At 42.0% G+C, this 19,478-nt stretch overlaps 1 protein-coding gene across 1 annotated transcript; it reads right to left on the bottom strand.

Moving 5' to 3' along the window:
* Positions 1–11,877: 11,877 nt before the first annotated feature.
* Positions 11,878–19,150, bottom strand: gh1 (growth hormone 1). Its single transcript, XM_034079755.1, has 6 exons — positions 19,141–19,150; positions 17,872–18,014; positions 16,588–16,701; positions 15,999–16,136; positions 15,794–15,928; positions 11,878–12,076 (listed from the first exon to the last, which is right to left on the bottom strand). Exons 1-6 carry the CDS (start codon positions 19,148–19,150, stop codon positions 12,014–12,016), a joined length of 603 nt encoding a protein of 200 aa, XP_033935646.1. The 3' UTR covers positions 11,878–12,013.
* Positions 19,151–19,478: the final 328 nt, after the last annotated feature.

The raw sequence follows: 19,478 nt of genomic DNA, 5'->3' as shown, positions 1-19,478 counted from the left end.
CGGTGGTGAAGCTCTCCCTTCTGGCTGCGTAATGCGTAATGGAGCGGGCGTAGTTTATACTACGCAGGATCATATCTTTGGAACCCATTGGTCGATTTGGGTGATTGACACCTTTTCTGAACCGTTGGAGCCAATAGAATCGAGTGACAGTTAGTAAGTCCCGCTAAACACTTACGTCAAGTAGAGAGAGGTTTGCGTAAACAGCACGTGAGACAGCATTAGCTCGGGACTGCAAAACTTTATACCCACTCTGCTGCCATGAATGTAATGATAGATTATCAGGAACAATTCTAAAGTGACTAAGAGACATTGGATTAACCTTAAGCAGCGTTTTTATTCCCTTGAACAAGAGCTTTGATCACAAAACAGCAACGGTAAGACATACTTATTGTTATGGTTTTGAAAACTGTTGTTTTTTTTCTTCTCTGTTCTGGCTGATAGCTCAGTGAGTTTGTGTCCTACAGTGATGATACTTATAACAAAAATAATCCGTGGAGTATCAGCTTTCAGATGATATGTAGTTTGTGCAGAAAACATTAAGTTTTAAAGGTCGTTTTTGCTAGTTAGCACCGGAAGTAGCATCTGCCCGTTTTAGCTAAGGGCTAATGCTAACGCTTCTTGTGAGACTTTTGTTTTGTTTCGGTAAAAATAGTTCTTATCGTCAGTTAGCTGAGATTCTTCTCTTTAATCTGGTATAACACATTAATAGGTTTTTAAATATTAAGATGCTCTGAGACACAGTGTCGTGGAAAAAAAAACCAGGGTCCCCGCCGGCTTAACAGGTTAACCGTGGCGTGCGGTGCAGTGGGTTGTGCAGACGTTCTGCCCTTGACTGTTTGTTTACTCAATAAACGCATGTCCTCTGGATATTAGGCCATGTATGTTCCATACCAGTGGAGTTTGCTTTTTGTTGTTGTGTTTATTGATCAAAAAGCAAACCTTCAATACAGCTGTTATGTGGTGAAGGTAAGTAAAGTAATAATTGAAGCTGTGTATTGGTTAATATTAGCGTATGACTTAAAATGAAAACACAACAGCATTTCACAAAACGCTACAGCATTTCACAAAACGCCGCAGCATTTCAGAAAACACCACAGCATTTCACATTGGACGGAAAGGGTATTCCGTAGGGAGAACACTTCTTGTTTATGATTGGACAGAGCCAGCCAGACAGCACTGCTGTGATTGGTTGTTTTTGCTGCCAGTGAAGAAATGACGCTTCGTGATTGGTCAACGTCCGACAGCGCAATATGTCCCAACCGGTCCCTCCCAACACATCAGCCGTTAGCACACACTCAGAGCTCACAGCTCCTCATATCTGTTCAGAAACTGGACAAAAGTTAAATATGTACAAACCACAGATGGCGAATACAGTCGCTGCTTTATTTATGTCTGTATGACGTTGTTGTGAGTGTGGACGGAGCAGCTACAGGTTAGTTTAGCCTGATGGATCCGATTCCATTCTGAAAACACGCATTTTAAAAGCTTTTCGCCTGCCGTCTTGTCTGCAGACTTGTCAAAGCATTAATTCATGGTTTTTACTAACCGTTATCAGTATTAGTTACTTCGGCATCACTTTGAAACGTGTATTACAATTAAATCACTGTCAAATATGTTCATTTTGTTGTAGTTGGTATCTCCTATAGAATTTACATGGAGATACTTCCCGCCCCCTCTCCAGCGCGTCTTGTTTGAATGATAGGAGCAAACACAGCTGACAGCCGCGGTGAAACTCAAGCGATTAGAGCGATGCGAATATTGGGTAAGGCAAGGCAAGGCAAGTTTATTTATAGAGTACTTTTCAACTCAAGGCAATTCAAAGTGCTTTACAAAAAAAAAAATGAAAGACATTAAGCATTAAAAAAGAAAAGCTAATCAAATAAACATTAAGGAAAAATACATGGATAAAAGTTACAGTGCAGTCTAAAATATAAATAGTTCAATTAAACATTACAAGAAAAAGTACATGGATAAAAGTTACAGTGCAGTTTAAGATATGAATAGTTCAATTAAAAGCAGCGACAAAAAGAAAAGTCTTCAGCCTGGATTTAAAAGTAGTCAGAGTTGCAGCGGACCTGCAGGTTTCTGGGAGTTTGTTCCAGATATTTGGAGCATAATAACTGAACGCTGCTTCTCCATGTTTAGTTCTGACTCTGGGGACAGAAAGCTGACCAGTCCCTGAAGACCTGAGAGATCTGGATGGTTCATAGTTTAGCAGGAGGTCAGTAATGTATTTTGGGCCTAAACCATTCAGTGCTTTATAAACCAGCAGCAGTATTTTGAAATCTATTCTTTGACACATAGGAAGCCAGTGTAAAGACTTCAGAACAGGAGTGATGTGATCCACTTTCTTAGTGTTAGTGAGGACTCGAGCAGCGGCGTTCTGAATCAGCTGCAGCTTCCTAATAGATTTTTTAGTGAGACCTGTGAAGACACCATTGCAGTAGTCGAGTCTACTGAAGATAAAGGCATGGACAAGTTTTTCCAAATCCTGCTGTGACATTAGTCTTTTAATCCTAGATATGTTCTTTAGGTGATAGTAGGCTGATTTAGTAACTGGGTAGTCTACCATAGTATTTACATGGAGATAAGCCCCTTAAAAACCATGAATTAATAAAGCATTAATTCTGTGTTTACTCCTGTGATTCAAAAAAGACGCTGGAGAGGGGGCGGGCCGGATCTCCATGTAAATCCTATCGGAATCGGATCGATCAGGCTAAACTAACCTGTAGCTGCTCCGTCCACACTCACAACAACATCATACAGACATAAATAAAGCAGCGACTGTATTCACCGTGACATAGACAGTCTGTGTTTTGCATATCTTTAACTTTTGTCCAGTTTCTGAACAGATATGAGGAGCTGTGAGCTCTGAGTGTGTGCTAACAGCTAACGGCTGATGTGTTGGTCCAATCACGAAGTCATTTCTTGATTGGCAGCAAAAACAACCAATCACAGCAGTGCTTCTCTGGCTGGCTCTGTCCACAAACAATATCACAAACAATAAGTGTTCTCCCTAAGGAATACCCTTTCTGTCCAATGTGAAATGCTGCGGTGTTTTGTGAAATGCTGTGGCGTTTTGTGAAATGCTGTGGTGTTTTGTGAAATGCTGTTGTGTTTTGTGAAATTCTGTTGTGTTTTGTGAAATTCTGTTGTGTTTTGTGAAATGCTGTGGTTTCTTGCACTTCAGGGCCACCGTACCATAGAGATGTTTTTATTTTAAAGTAAATTGAGATGGAACATAGTAAAAACATGTAAATTCTAATGTCCGCCTAAAAAAAAACATTACTTATAGTGAAAACCACCCTTGAATGATGAGTTTAGTAGACTAAAAGCTTTAGGAATCCAAACTATAACATATAATAAGTACCCTGTATCAAGATTGATGCAAAACAAGTGAAATTTGACCTTTTTAAGAGAGGTTTAGAAAAATAAAGTCCACCTCACCTCTGGTTAATTTGGGAACCATCAGTTCCATTTGAACGTTTTCACTGTAAAAATCATTTTATTACTTTGTATTATCACTATAGGTATTCATTCCATCCAAATACAACTGTTGTGAAAAAATAAATAAAATAAAAATAAAACATACTCTGTTATCGTCTTTGGCCCCACGGACCCGTAATCGCGTCATTTTCAGGAAACAACGTCTAAGGAAGCTTAATATTTAATAAACTATGAATATTTTATATCCATAGAACGGGAAAAAAACTAATTTAACTGATCTTTTTCATTTATTTTTTCACAAAAAACACACAATGCTAACAGTGAGCCTCTGAATTAGCCCCGAGCGAAAAATGCTAACCTATTACTGCACCGAAAATCACTCCTAGCTCCCTTATTACTTATCCTAGCTCCACATCAAACACATTGTTTATGACCGCAAGGAGACACAGAATCTAACGGTGCCCACCTCAACACTAAAAGATACAAACTAGCGAGGTTACCAACAAAAACGTACATCAAAACAAGTGGCGCTAGGTATTAGCATTAGCACTGCACACACCCACGGCGTGTTCCAATGACAAGCATACATATATATAAATAAAGTATAAAGTATAGGTCAACACATTTCAGTATAACACACCAATTGCGATATTACTCACGTTTGACCGTGGAGCAGGGTTTCTATGTACCGAGAAGTGGGTAGTTTAATGAGTCTGTTGACGACAAAACCTCCGCGCACACAGACAGCCAAGGCAAGCTACCTGAATTAAGTCTCTCCCTAAACCGGAAATACCGGAAATGTGACATCCGGTTTGTCATTCACAATAAAGTTTTTCAAAATAAAGGTACATTTAATATTGACGTATCAAATTGATTAAAATGTCTTACACAACACATGTATCGAGACAATAAATGAACTGTTTATATAGTCGATCAACACTGTGTATGTTACTCATTAGAGGATAATCACATGGCACTAAATCAGACCGGCTGTTCTCCTCTGTTTACATCCTGCTGGTTTAAATTATGTGTTCTATAGGCTCTGTGCACAAGATTGAGTTGAGTAGTGAGCCATTCGTTTTTTTTCATGGTGAGATGTCTGCTGAGAGGTCCTTGTATACCTCGCTGACTTTGAGGACATCTGGGTCTGGCAGCTCCCCCCGCACGGCCTTGTAACGTGTACTCCTTTGAACACAGCTACAATTACTTAGGACAATATATATTACCTTACACCGTCAGCAACTGTAAACTGCTTTGGCATAGTGGAAATGAACACCATGTCACTCACTCTGCCTGATTTCACACACTATTAATTACACAAAATAATTGTCAATTTAATTGAAAAGGTCGTTGATGCAATATACTAAATCAGCTCTTGGCACAAAGGAAATACTCATTAAATCATGGATTGGCTGTGAACACATACTGTTCTATTGTATTGCATAGAAAGATGTGTTACTGTTGTGCTTGTAGTGGAAATACTGTTTGTAGTCGTAGATAGAAAAACAAAGATGGAAAACATTTCACCATACATTGTTTAGGAGTTTTATATGTATTGGGTGTTTATGGTTAATGTGGGAAATTAATAAGCAGAGCTGTTGCTGGTAAATGTGTGTGCCATCATAATAGTAATGTGTATACAGCGTTTCGTGAATATCTGGAAAACTATATGCGAGTAGTTTGGAGTCATTTGAGACATGTAAATCGTCAAAAATGGTACATTCTCTGTTAGCTTACGTTCGCCCCGATTGAGCTAGCAACTATTTTATTCGCAATTTAACATGATATTGGATATGGGCTTAACTTGTCCTGGACTGGAATTTTCCCGATCTTTTCCCGAGGAGGTGTTTGCGAAAAAGCGCTTAAAATGCATGAATAACACAGATTTTTCAAAATGGCCGACTTTCTGGGGGGCAGGGCTAATGGAAGCTATTTTGAAATATGTCCGCAATTCCATCAGTAATGTCTGTGGCAAGATTGGGGTAGTTTGGAGAAACTATATGTGACTATCGCACAATAGGGGGCGCTACGAGCTGGTGTACAAAAATGTACATTGTTTGTGTACAGTCTGGAAAAAGACGTGGGTTGTGACGTGTGTTCCAAATTTTGCGTCCGAAAGTCATTTTAGCGATTTTGTGGCATTTAAATCGTCAAAATTGTTACATGTTCCGTTAGCTTACGATCTCCCCGTTTGAGCAGTCGACTATTCATTCGCAATTTAGCATCACATTGGATATGGGCTGATCTTGTCCTGGTTTGAAATTTTTCCGATCATTTTCCTAGGACAAGTATGCGAAAATGCGCTTAAAATGGACATATTTCAAAATGGCCAACTTCATGGGGGGCGGAGATAATGGAAGCCATTTTGAAATATGTCCGCATTTCCATGAGGAATCTCTGTGCCAAGTTTCGGGTAGTTCGAAGAAACTATATTTGACTACCGCACAATAGGGGGCGCTACTGAGACATATTTGCTAAAACGTTTTTTTCTACAGTCTGGAAAAGGTTGTGGGCTGTGACATGTGTTCCGAATTTAAAGGCCGTAACTCATTTTCTCCCCTACTTATGGCTCGGTACATTTTTTAACCCTTGGATTTCGAGAAAAAACTGAATAGGACACGCCCACATTTTTCATTGGTTGCGACCCTTTAAATCTCAGTTTATACTCACCCTGCCAGTATGTCTATGACAATATATTTTTTTTTAGTCCATCGGTTCTTGAGATATAAATTAGTTGTGGTTTTGGCGCCCCCTATTGTTCGAAATGAACATTGTTTGTTGTGCCTATTCCCCAAGACACACTGAAGCTATCCACCGAAATCTGTGATATTTGGATACATTTTGGATGAATTGTGAGCATTTATGTGTAGGCCACACCCTTTTGCTAATACGTTTTGATTGATGTCGGCCACATTTTTCCACACCTCGTGCTATTTTTGTACGGTAATGTGTCTGCCCCTCCATTGATGCTGTGCACTTAGTTTGGTTTGGAAAATCAAGAAATTGGAATTTAAGTTAATATTTCAATGTTTTTCACATTATGCTAATTAAAAAAAAATCAAAGTAGGCGGAGCTTCGGGATATGAGAGGATAATATGTAGAGCTGCTTCACCCGGATAAGTGTGCAAAATTTCAGGTCCGTCAGACTTACGCTGTGACTTTGTAAATTTTTCGAAACACTGAATTTACACAGGTGGCGCTAGAGAGCAAGTTGAAAAATGTTCTCCCATCGAATCCAGAATGTTAACATTTTCACCGGTCCTGGCGGCGTTGCCAAATGTCGCTACATGAATAGTGTCGTAACCCCCTCAAAAACAGGTCGAAAGTGCAGAACCGGTAACAGAAGAATAATAATACTGACGATTTCAATAGGTCTTTGCACTACGTCCTCAGGCCCTAATAAAAGGACTAGTAAAAGTACAAGTATACCCTGCTCAACCAAATCACAACATATTTTAAAAACATTTTAGGAAGGAAAACACTAGTCCAAACATGGACATTCAAAATTCACAATTAAATAATTAAATAAAAATAATATTTAAAACTGCGGTCGCACATGTGCACGCAGTGATGAGCGGGCCCTAGCGTCCGTGCGCCTGTCGGGGAGGGCGGCCAGTCGTCCCGGCGTCAAGCAGACGCGTGCACATCTTTCAAAATGGACGACTTCTTGGGGGGCGGGGCTAATGGAATCTATTTACAAATATGTCCGCAATTCCATGAGGAATGCCCGTGCAAAAATTCGTGAAGTTCTGGGCAACTTTATGTGACTACCACACAATAGGGGGCGCTAGTGAGCAGTTTTTTTGAAAAAGTACGTTTTTTTTTTTACATTCTCGAAAAAGTCTTGGGCTCTGACGTGTGTCCCAAGTTTTGCGTCCGAAGCTCATTTTATGCTATCACAATTTTAAAAAAATGTATAGGCCACGCCCACATTATGAATGTGTTGCAATAATTTAAATCTGAGTTCGTAGTCACCCCCGAGAGTATGTGAATTTTTTTTATTAAAATTAGTCCATCCGCTCTTGAGTTATAAATTGGTGGTGTTTTTGGTGCCCCCTATAGTCCAAAATGAAAATACTTTAGTGTGCCTATTTCCCAAGACAGATTAAACCTATCTACCAAAATCTGTGATGTTTGGATACATTGTTGATGAGTTATGAGCATTTATTTTTAAGCCCCGCCTTTTTGCGAGTACGTTTTGATTGACGGCGGCAATATTTATCGTCCTAACATGCTCATTTTCTACGGTAATGTGTCTGACCCTCCACCAATGCTGTATACGAAGTTTGGTATTGAAAAACTGAACATTTAAATTTAAGTGAATATTTAACTGTTTTGAACATTATGCTAATTTCAATTAAAAACAATGTAGGCGGAGTTTAGGGTTCCAAGAGGATTATTTGTAGAGCAGGTCCACCCGGATATGTGTGCAAAATTTCAGGTCATTTCGAGTTACAATGCGACTTTGTAAATGTATTCCGAAATGGGCTTTTGATAGGTGGCGCTAGTGAGCAGGTTGGAATATTTAACCCATTGACTCCAGAATATTGCGTCCGTGCAAAATTATACAACTTTTGAAGCATCCTAAAGGCCTCAAAAACAGGATACCATCCATCCATCCATCCATCCAGCACCAGCAGAAAAATAATAATTCCACCAATAACAATAGGTGTCCTCGCACCATGTGCTAGGACACCGTTGGGTCCTAGCACATGGTGCTCGGGCCCTAATAATAAAAAAATAAAAATAGGCATCTGTGTGACGCTCCTATGATGTGTTAATTTGGGCTATAGCTGCTGGGATAAAACTGTTTTTATACCGCTTCGTTCTACTCCTTGGGACAAGTAACCTCTGGCCCGAAGGAAGAAGCTTGAATTCTGAGTGCAGAGGGTGGAAGTCATCGTCGAATATGGAGCTGGATAACCGCTGTAACTGCCTGAGGTACAGGGTCTCCAGGTTTAGCTGTGGCTCACCATCAGTCTGCTGGACCACTTTATGATCTGACTCAGAGAGTTTGTGCTCTTTAAAGTCAGGTTACCAAACCATGAAATTAGTGAAAAAGACAGAATTGACTCGTGCATGATAAAACATCATCATCATGGTTTTGTCAATGTTAAAATAGGACAATTTCCTAAGACAGTACAAACGCTGGTGCCCCCTTTTGCACACAGCTTCACAGTTTGGATCAGAACTCAATTTTGAGTCAATAATTATCCCGAGATATTTGTATGATTGCACAAATTCTACTTTCCGTTCTGGATTGTTAAGACTTCATGTATTTTGGGATGTCTTCTAAAATCAATGATCATGTCCTTGGTTTTGCTTATGTTCAGTTGTAGATAGGACTTCTCACACCACCTGACAAAGTCGTCAATGACAGGGCCGTGCCTGGTCTAATTGTCCTGGAGCCTACTAACAATTACAGAGTCATCTGTGTATCTCTATACACAAACACATAGGCCTCACGCTGTATGTGCGGATGGGGCCGCCATTAGCCGTCGTCAACCGCGGTCCGTGTCCCCCTCGAGCGAGGTCCTTCCTCGACGCAGGAGCAACACTCCGTTGAGCGCCGTGTCACAAAGAAACAAGCTTCCCAAGACACTGTCGCTAACGAAGAGAAGCCTGCTCATGCCGCCAACGCTCTGGGCCACTACTGAGCGCTGACTCTCCCGTTTCCCGGAGGTTTATAACAGCAGGGAGCGATGCACTTCTTCGCCCTGGCCCCGAACCGCGCGTGGTAAGATCACAGCTTGCGCCTCTGCACCGGTCTGCTGGGTAGCCAGGAAAAAACTGTCTGCCTCTTCAGCCAAGGCGCGGGGTTCAGTAATGGACGTGTTGGCTAGCGCTGTCTGAACCCGGGAAGGCAAGTGGCACAGGAACGTCTCCATAAACAAAATCCGGGGATCCTCCCCCCCAACAGATTCAGCATTTTCATCATGTACTCATCATTTAAAAAAAGGTGGATAATGCTATATGGGGGTCCTTGGCATGGCAACGTTTGGTAACCCCTGTCCTAGGCCTTGAATGTCAAGAATATGGCGGGCCCTCTCCTTAGCAGATAAGCTAAATGTATTAAGGAGAAGGGTCTTAATCGCCTCATATTTGCCATGGCGTGGGGGTCTGCGATAAATCCAACCAACCTGGATGACGTGGATCTCCCCAGCGCTGCTACCACGTGAAAATATTTCAGGTCCCCGTCGCGGACCTGTTGGCAGGCAAAGTGTACCTCCGTGTGCAAACCATGCTGCACCTTAAAATACTGCCAGACTGGTGAAGCTTGTGGCTCTATGTTTGATTCTGTCACTGACTGTACTTCTGCTTCTGTGAACGCTCCAATCCTTGACTCTGAACAACGTGGTCTGGAAAACCCTTTCAGTTTTACTCGTTTAACTATTGGTATTGTTCATGAAGCATTATCCAAGTTAGATCCTAGGAAACCGGCTGGCCCGGACAACGTAGAACCTTTCTTTTTAAAGATAGCTGCAGATTTTATTGCTCCACCTCTCACTTCTCTTTTTAACCTCTCCCTCAGCACGAACACAATTCCAAAAGTATGGAAGTCTGCTTATGTCTTGCCTTTACTGAAAGGAGGGGAGGCCACTATTTTGAATAACTATAGGCCAATCTCTAAATTATCAGTTCTGGCTAAGGTGCTCGAACGACTTGTGAGTGAACAAGTAAAGGAGTTTTTAATCTATAAATGATCAGTCAGTCAGGATTCAGAAAGAAACACAGCACCATCACTGCCACAATGAAAGTGGTAAATGACATTACTACTATTTTAGATAATAAGCAGAGTTGAGCAGCTCTGTTTATTGACCGTTCCAAAGCGTTTGACACCGTTGATCATCTCATCTTAAAGCAGAGGCTGCTCAGTATAGGCATATCCAGCCTTGCAGTGGGTGGTTTGTGAACTACCTCTCTGAAAGGTCCCAATGTGTTCATTTTGATGGACTGTCTTCTGAGTGGGTAAACATTTCTAATGGTGTACCACAAGGTTCTGTTTTAGGACCACTTTTATTCTCCATATATATTAACAGCGTAGGGGAAAATGTGGATGAAGCTACTTTACATTTCTATGCGGATGATACCGTGATGTTCTGTGCAGGTCCCTCCATTAAGGAGGCTGGTGTTAAATTACATTTAACACTATTCAGACTCAGCTCTCTGAACTAAAGCTTCTTTTAAATGTGGATAAAACCAAGGTAATGCTCTTTTCAAAAGCAAAAAAGACACCAGAGCCTGTTGTAGATATTGTAACTACGTAAGGAACAAAACTTGAAGTTGTTGCCTGTTACAAATACCTTGGTATCTGGCTTGATGATTGTCTCTCTTTTAAACTTCAGGTCACTAACCTGCTTAAAGAGCTGAGGGTTAGGCTAGGGTTCTTCTACAGGAACAAGTCCTGCTTCTCGCTTGAGGCCAGGAAGAGGCTCTGTGACCTTTGACCTGTGCTGGACTCTGGGGATCTGGTCTATCTGAAGGCACCTGCCCATTGCCTGGTCCAGTTAGATGCTGTGTATCACAGCGCTCTGAGATGTGTGACTAACTGTAAAGCATTAACCCATCACTGTACCCTGTGTGCAAGGGCTGGTCTGCCTTCACTAACTGTACGGAGGCTCAGTCACTGGGACATTTTTATATACAAAGCCATGTTAGGGAAACTTCCATCTTATATCTGCTCCCTGATCTCACGGAGAATTGTAAGTGGCTCCTGCCTGAGATCGCATGCTGTGGTTTTATTAAATGTGCCAGCTGCTAGGACTGTCTTAGGGAAGACAGCTTCTAGATGCAGCTCCTCTGTCTTGGAACAGTCTGCACATTAAATGGAAACTGAACAATCTGGTGCCACTAAATGTTTTAAAGCTCGGTTGGATGCTACTCAATCGGAAGCTATTGGTACCTGTTTATGTGGATAATTATGTAAATGATGATGTGTGATGTCCTTTTGTTGTTCTGTTTATGCTTTTATGTTTCATGTGGAACTACTTGAGCAGGTCTCCCTTGGCAAAGAGATCAATGATCTCAATGGGATTTATCTGTATAAATAAAGGTTTGAAATGAAATGAAATGAAATGAAATGAATCGGGGCCAGTGGTTACAATGGTGGGGCCAGTGGAATTGTACCCTTAATGTCTACCCCTGTGTTCAGTGTATTTATAAAATATGATGAGGTGTTTATTAATGTATTATTATTCACTATATAATCAGAGGCAGTGAAGCATCACAGAATAATCAGATAGACAGTAACATTTATTTATTCCAAATAGGGAAATTATTTGACAGATAATTAAACATGAATCATTGACACGACTCTGAATGCAACACAGCACAAACTTTATTCAAAACATTCAGCACTTCCTGTATAACTGTCAAACACATTTAGTCATCAGAAACACGACCTGCTTCAACCAATCACTGAACCGAGGCTAATTATAATAATATCGTTATTAAGCAGAGAGGCGGGGCTACACATCGAGGGGCGAGGCTACACATTTAGAGGTGGGTTTCCGTGTTGTGGGCGGGGCTACACATTTAGAGGTGGGTTTCTGTGTTGTGGGCTGGACTACGAGGTGCAGTTGGTCTCTGGAAAGAGTCGGCATTTGACCACGGACAGGTAGGTCTCCACCTGCAACAAGAACATCATGGGGGTCAGGAAGTCACCTCTCCCAGGAGAGAATCACAGGTGTAAAGTCAGGAATGTAATCCAGGTGTGACACTTTTGATCAGAGTCCTGATGCGGTTTCATGCAGTAATGCTGCCAGTTCTCCCAGTGTTTCTGAATAAACCCTATAGTAATACACCCTATACTAATGAACCCTATACCCTACAATAATAATAAACCCTATAGTAATGACTTCAGTGTATCTGAATGGCTTGCATGTCCTTCTTGAAGCAGGCAGCAGCTCGTAGGTTCTCCTCATGCTGCTGCTCTGCTTGTAGTAATAATAAACCCTGTAGTAAACCCTATGTGTATAAACCCTATAATAATGAACCCTATGAGTATAAACCCTACAGTAAACCCTATGGGTATAAACCCTACAGTAAACCCTATGGGTATAAACCCTACAGTTAACCCTATGGGTATAAACCCTATAGTTAACCCAAACCCTACAGTAAACCCTATGGGTATAAACCCTTTAGTAAACCCTATGGGTATAATAATAATAATAATAATAATAATCCTTATATTTATTATAGCGCTTTATCAATGACTCTCAAAGCGCTTTACAAATACATATTACACATACAGATCATACATGTAATGGCCATCTACTGTGGAAATTACCCACAGGAGCAAATTCGGGTGAAGTGTCTTGCCCAAGGACACAACGGCCTGACGCAGTGGGGCGGGAGCGGGTTTCGAACTGGAGTTCCCCAACGCCCCCTTGATCTGATGATCAAACACACAGACCACTGCGCCACCCGGTATAAACCCTATAGTAAACCCTATGTGTATAAACCCTATAATAATGAACCTTATGGGTATAAACCGTTTAGTAAACCCTATAGGTATAAACCCTACAGCAAACCCTAGGGGTATAAACCCTACAGCAAACCCTAGGGGTATAAACCTTACAGTAAACCCTATGGGTATAAACCCTACAGCAAACCCTATGGGTATAAACCCTACAGTAAACCCTATGGGTATAAACCCTACAGCAAACCCTATGGGTATATGGGAGGCATGTGGTGCAGTGGATAGAGCCTTGGTCTGGGGATCAGATGGTCACAGGTCAGCATGTCGTTGTGTCCCTGAGACACTTCTCCCCAAATTGCTCCTGTGGGGATTGCCCACAGTGTTGAGCATGTAAGTCGCTTTGGATAAAAGCATCTAACAAGTAACATGTAATGTAAAAGTAATGTATAAACCCTATAGTAAACCCTGTAGTAAACCCTATAGCAAACCCTATGGGTATAAACCCTATAGTAAACCCTATGGGCATAAACCCTAGAGCAAACCCTATGGGTATAAACCCTATAGTAAACCCTATGGGCATAAACCCTACAGCAAACCCTATGGGTATAAACCCTATGGGTATAAACCCTACAGCAAACCATATGGGTATAAACCCTATAGTAAACCCTATGGTAAACCCTATGGGTATAAACCCTATAGTAAACCCTATGGGCATAAACCCTACAGCAAACCCTATGGGTATAAACCTTACAGTAAACCCTATGGGTATAAACCCTACAGCAAACCCTATGGGTATAAACCCTACAGTAAACCCTATGGGTATAAACCCTACAGCAAACCCTATGGGTATATGGGAGGCATGTGGTGCAGTGGATAGAGCCTTGGTCTGGGGATCAGATGGTCACAGGTCAGCATGTCGTTGTGTCCCTGAGACACTTCTCCCCAAATTGCTCCTGTGGGGATTGCCCACAGTGTTGAGCATGTAAGTCGCTTTGGATAAAAGCATCTAACAAGTAACATGTAATGTAAAAGTAATGTATAAACCCTATAGTAAACCCTGTAGTAAACCCTATAGCAAACCCTATGGGTATAAACCCTATAGTAAACCCTATGGGCATAAACCCTAGAGCAAACCCTATGGGTATAAACCCTATAGTAAACCCAATGGGTATAAACCCTACAGCAAACCCTATGGGTATAAACCCTATAGTAAACCCTATGGGCATAAACCCTACAGCAAACCCTATGGGTATAAACCCTATAGTAAACCCTATGGGTATAAACCCTACAGCAAACCATATGGGTATAAACCCTATAGTAAACCCTATGGTAAACCCTATGGGTATAAACCCTATAGTAAACCCTATGGGTATAAACCCTACAGCAAACCCTATGGGTATAAACCTTACAGCAAACCCTATGGGTATACACCCTATAGTACACCCTATAGTAAACCCTATGGGTATAAACCCTATAGTAAACCCTATGGGTGTACATCCTATAGTAAACCCTATGGGTATAAACCCTATGGTAAACCCTATGGGTATAAACCCTATAGTAAACCCTATGGGTGTAAACCCTACAGTAAACCCTATGGGTATAAACCCTATAGTAAACCCTATGGTAAACCCTATGGGTATAAACCCTATAGTAAACCCTATGGGTATAAACCCTACAGCAAACCCTATGGGTATAAACCTTACAGCAAACCCTATGGGTATACACCCTATAGTACACCCTATAGTAAACCCTATGGGTATAAACCCTATAGTAAACCCTATGGGTGTACATCCTATAGTAAACCCTATGGGTATAAACCCTATGGTAAACCCTATGTGTATAAACCCTATAGTAAACCCTATGGGTGTAAACCCTACAGTAAACCCTATGGGTATAAACCCTATAGTAAACCCTATGGGTATAAACCCTATAGTAAACCCTATAGTAAACCCTATGGGTATAAACCCTATAGTAAACCTTATGGGTGTAAACCCTATAGTAAACCCTATCGGTATAAACCCTATAGTAAACCCTATAGTAAACCCTATGGGTATAAATCCTATAGTAAACCTTATGGGTGTAAACCCTATAGTAAACCCTATCGGTATAAACCCTATAGTAAACCCTATGGGTGTAAACCCTACAGTAAACCCTATGGGTATAAACCCTATAATAATGAACCCTATGGGTGTAAACCCTATAGTAAACCCTATGGGTATAAACCCTATAGTAAACCCTATAGTAAACCCTATGGGTATAAACCCTATAGTAAACCTTATGGGTGTAAACCCTATAGTAAACCCTATCGGTATAAACCCTATAGTAAACCCTATGGGTGTAAACCCTACAGTAAACCCTATGGGTATAAACCCTATAATAATGAACCCTATGGGTATAAACCCTATAGTAAACCCTATGGGTGTAAACCCTACAGCAAACCCTATGGGTATACACCCTATTGTAAACCCTATGGGTATAAACCCTATAGTAAACCCTATGGGTATAAACCCTATAGTAAACCATATGGGTATAAACCCTACAGTAAACCCTATGGGTATAAACCCTATAGTAAACCCTATGAGTATAAACCCTATAGTAAAGCCTATGGGTATAAACCCTATAGTAATGCACCTTATGGGTATAAACCCTATAGTAAACCCTATGGGTATAAACCCTATAGTAAACCCTATGGGTATAAACCCTACAGTAAACCCTATGGGTATAAACCCTATAGTAAACCCTATGAGTATAAACCCTATAGTAAACCCTATGGGTATAAACCCTATAGTAATGCACCTTATGGGTATAAACCCTATAGTAAACCTTATGGGTATAAACCCTATAGTAAACCCTATGGGTATAAACCCTATAGTAATGCACCTTATGGGTATAAACCCTATAGTAAACCCTACAGTAATGGCTCACCTTGTGCATGTCCTTCTTGAAGCAGGACAGCAGCTCGTACGTCCTCCTCATGCTGCTGCTCTGGTAGTAGTTCCCGGTCGGAGCGAGCGGCAGTGGAGAGCCGTCAGCAAACATCTCTGCAGCGTCCTGATTGGCCTAAAGGGTCAGATGCTCAGTCACATGCTGCTTGTTAAGATCACATCACATTACTCAGGAGTTTCCTCACCTTCATCAGCAGCTGGATGCCCGTCTTCAGCTCCGTCAGTTTGGGGGAAATCAGGTTTCTGGATCCTACAGGAAGGGAACGACTAGGAAACTCCCAGGACTCCACCAACCGGAGCGAGATGGACAACAGGTTCAGCACCTGCAGCCAATCAGAGCACAGAACACACTTAGACCTGGAGCCAATCAGAGCACAGAACACACTCACACCTGGAGCCAATCAGAGCACAGCACACACTTACACCTGGAGCCAATCAGAGCACATAACACACTCACACCTGGAGCCAATCAGAGCACATAACACACTCACACCCGGAGCCAATAAGAGCACAGAACAAAGCGAGAGCTGAAGAGGAACTATACAGTCTATTAAATTGTGTATTGTGTGTTTGTGTATCTGTAGTGTGTGTGTAGTATGTAGTGTGTGTGTGTAGTGTGTTGTTTATGTGTAGTGTGTAGTGTGTAGTGTGTGTGTGTGTGGTGTGTGGATGTAGTCTGTATGTGTGTGTGTAGTGTGTGTGTACTCAGTGTGTGCGTTTGTGTGTACTCACAGTGTGTGTGTGTGTACTCGCAGTGTGTGTGTGTGTACTCACAGATATGAGTTGTGTCTCGTGTTTGTCGATGGGGCTGATGATGTAATCTGAGTTGCAGAAATCCTGCAGAAACATTTTGTTGACCTGACGCTGCTCCTCCGTCTGAGAGCGCTCCTAACACACACACACACACACACACACACACACACACACACACACACACACACACACACACACACACACACACACACACACACACACACACACACACACACACACACACACACACACACACACACACACACACACACAACACACACACACACACACACACACACACACACACACACACACACACACACACACACCACAACACACACACACACACACACACACACACACACACACACACACACACACACACACACACAAACTGTAACACACTGGAATACACACACGGGATAGACACTAATACACAATAACACACACTAAGATGTAATCAGATTACTGTTAGTAAGTATCAAGAGGTATCGATAAAGATCGATAAAGATCATTAGAGGGAGATCCCCAAATATTACTTTTGGTTTACATTTCAGCTCCTTTCACTTTTTTTAAAAATATCTATTTAACTGTTAGTATTTAATATACTAACCTGTTAGTATTTCACATATTAAAACATCTGATTGGTGTTATTTCCCTTTAATTGATTCGCAATGATGTTGAGGTAATCCAGAAGTAATCAGATTACATGGTATTGTGATACTCAGATAAGGTCACGGATTGTACAGGGAACAAGAACTTGTAATGGATTAGAGTTTTACAGTCAGCGTCCGGTATGGAGCTCATTTCCTGCCATAACTCCACAAACAAAATAAACAAGTTTTACACATTCCTTATGATTCACTAACAAACACCATCTGCAAACTAATGCATTTAGTCTTGCAAATAAAACACGTAGCTATCAAACAAACACATTACAATATTCAGAGACAATTTTCAAAGACAAATTCAGCTTAGGTTTTACAAACACAAACACAAACATATTTTCTATAGAAAAAAAAAAACGTTTTCTTCTCACGTGAGTTTTGGCAGTTATATTCCGCTGTGGTTGTGGTCAGGATTTTCTCACACACACACACACACACACACACACACACACACACACACACACACACACACACACACACACACACACACACACACACACACACACACACACACACACACACACACACACACACACACACACACACACACACACCACACACACACACACACACACACACGCACGCACGCACGCACGCACACACACACACACACACACACACACACACACAAACTTACAAATTCGGAGAGGAGCTCGTGGGACAGCAGGTGCAGGTTTTGGACTCTCAGCATAGCGATGGAGAAAAGACGATGACTCTCTGTGATTGGCTGAGAGGACGCAGTGGACACGCCCACTGACAGCAGCAACAGCAAGAGGATGACTGACAGACAGGTGAGACAGACAGGTGAGAGACAGACAAGTGAGAAGGACAGGTGAGAGAGAGATAGGTGAGAGACAGATAGGTGAGACAGACAGGTGAGAGAGAGACAGATGAGAAGGACCAGTCAGAGACAGACAGGTGAGAGACAGACAGGGGAGAGACAGACAGGTGAGACAGACAGGTGAGAGACAGACAGGTGAGACAGACAGGTGAGAGAGAGACAGGTGAGAAGGACCAGTCAGAGACAGACAGGTGAGAGAAAGAAAGGTGAGAGAGATAGGTGAGAGACAGACAGGGGAGAAGGACAGGTGAGAGACAGACAGGTGAGAAGGACAGGTGAGAGAGAGATAGGTGAGAGACAGACAGGGGAGAAGGACAGGTGAGAGACAGACAGGTGAGAAGGACAGGTGAGAGAGAGATAGGTGAGAGACAGACAGGGGAGAAGGACAGGTGAGAGACAGACAGGTGAGAAGGACAGGTGAGAGAGAGATAGGTGAGAGACAGACAGGGGAGAAGGACAGGTGAGAGAGAGATAGGTGAGAGACAGACAGGGGAGAAGGACAGGTGAGAGACAGACAGGTGAGAGACAGAAAGGTGAGAGACAGATAGGTGAGACAGACAGGTGAGAGAGAGACAGGTGAGAAGGACCAGTCAGAGACAGACAGGTGAGAGACAGACAGGGGAGAGACAGACAGGTGAGACAGACAGGTGAGAGACAGACAGGTGAGACAGACAGGTGAGAGAGAGACAGGTGAGAAGGACCAGTCAGAGACAGACAGGTGAGAGAAAGAAAGGTGAGAGAGATAGGTGAGAGACAGACAGGGGAGAAGGACAGGTGAGAGAGAGATAGGTGAGAGACAGACAGGGGAGAAGGACAGGTGAGAGACAGACAGGGGAGAAGGACAGGTGAGAGAGAGATAGGTAAGAGACAGATAGGGGAGAAGGACAGGTGAGAGACAGACAGGTGAGAAGGACAGGTGAGAGAGAGATAGGTGAGAGACAGACAGGGGAGAAGGACAGGTGAGAGAGAGATAGGTGAGAGACAGACAGGGGAGAAGGACAGTTGAGAGACAGACATGTGAGAGACAGACAAGTGAGAGAGAGACAGGTAGAGATAAAAACCTACCTCGGTCCATGGTCTGGGTTCAGTTCAGGTTCAGTTCAGGTTCAGTTCAGGTTCAGTTCTGGTTCAGTTCTGGTTCTGGTTCAGGTTCAGGCTGCTCTGATGTTTGCGTTCAGTTTTTCAGTTTTTATAGAAGAAGAGTCACTGCTTAAATTCATCAGAGAACCCGAGACCAACAAACACCAGCTGACCTTGGTCATCGTCATCATTCGTCCGATTCAGATATGACTTGTAATATTTATTAAGAAGGTTCTTTATAATCATATTTAATAATAGTTAACTCTTTATACAAATATTTATTCTAAAAGAACTGCAGGATTGATATCCAAAGTGAACGTGTT

Source organism: Pseudochaenichthys georgianus, unplaced genomic scaffold, assembly GCF_902827115.2.
Source record: "Pseudochaenichthys georgianus unplaced genomic scaffold, fPseGeo1.2 scaffold_714_arrow_ctg1, whole genome shotgun sequence".
Lineage (NCBI taxonomy): Eukaryota > Metazoa > Chordata > Actinopteri > Perciformes > Channichthyidae > Pseudochaenichthys > Pseudochaenichthys georgianus.
The sequence above is the reverse complement of the archived record's forward strand: the minus strand, read 5'-3'. Positions and strand labels throughout refer to the sequence as shown.

Bases quoted from the DNA above. Each gene is read 5' to 3' on its own strand.
- gh1 (XM_034079755.1), bottom strand. The intron at 15,929-15,998 runs GTGAGGAAACTC...CTGACCCTTTAG, and splicing joins GCATCCAGCTGCTGATGAAG to GCCAATCAGGACGCTGCAGA. The intron at 12,077-15,793 runs GTGAGCCATTAC...TTCTTGTTGCAG, and splicing joins TCAAGAAGGACATGCACAAG to GTGGAGACCTACCTGTCCGT.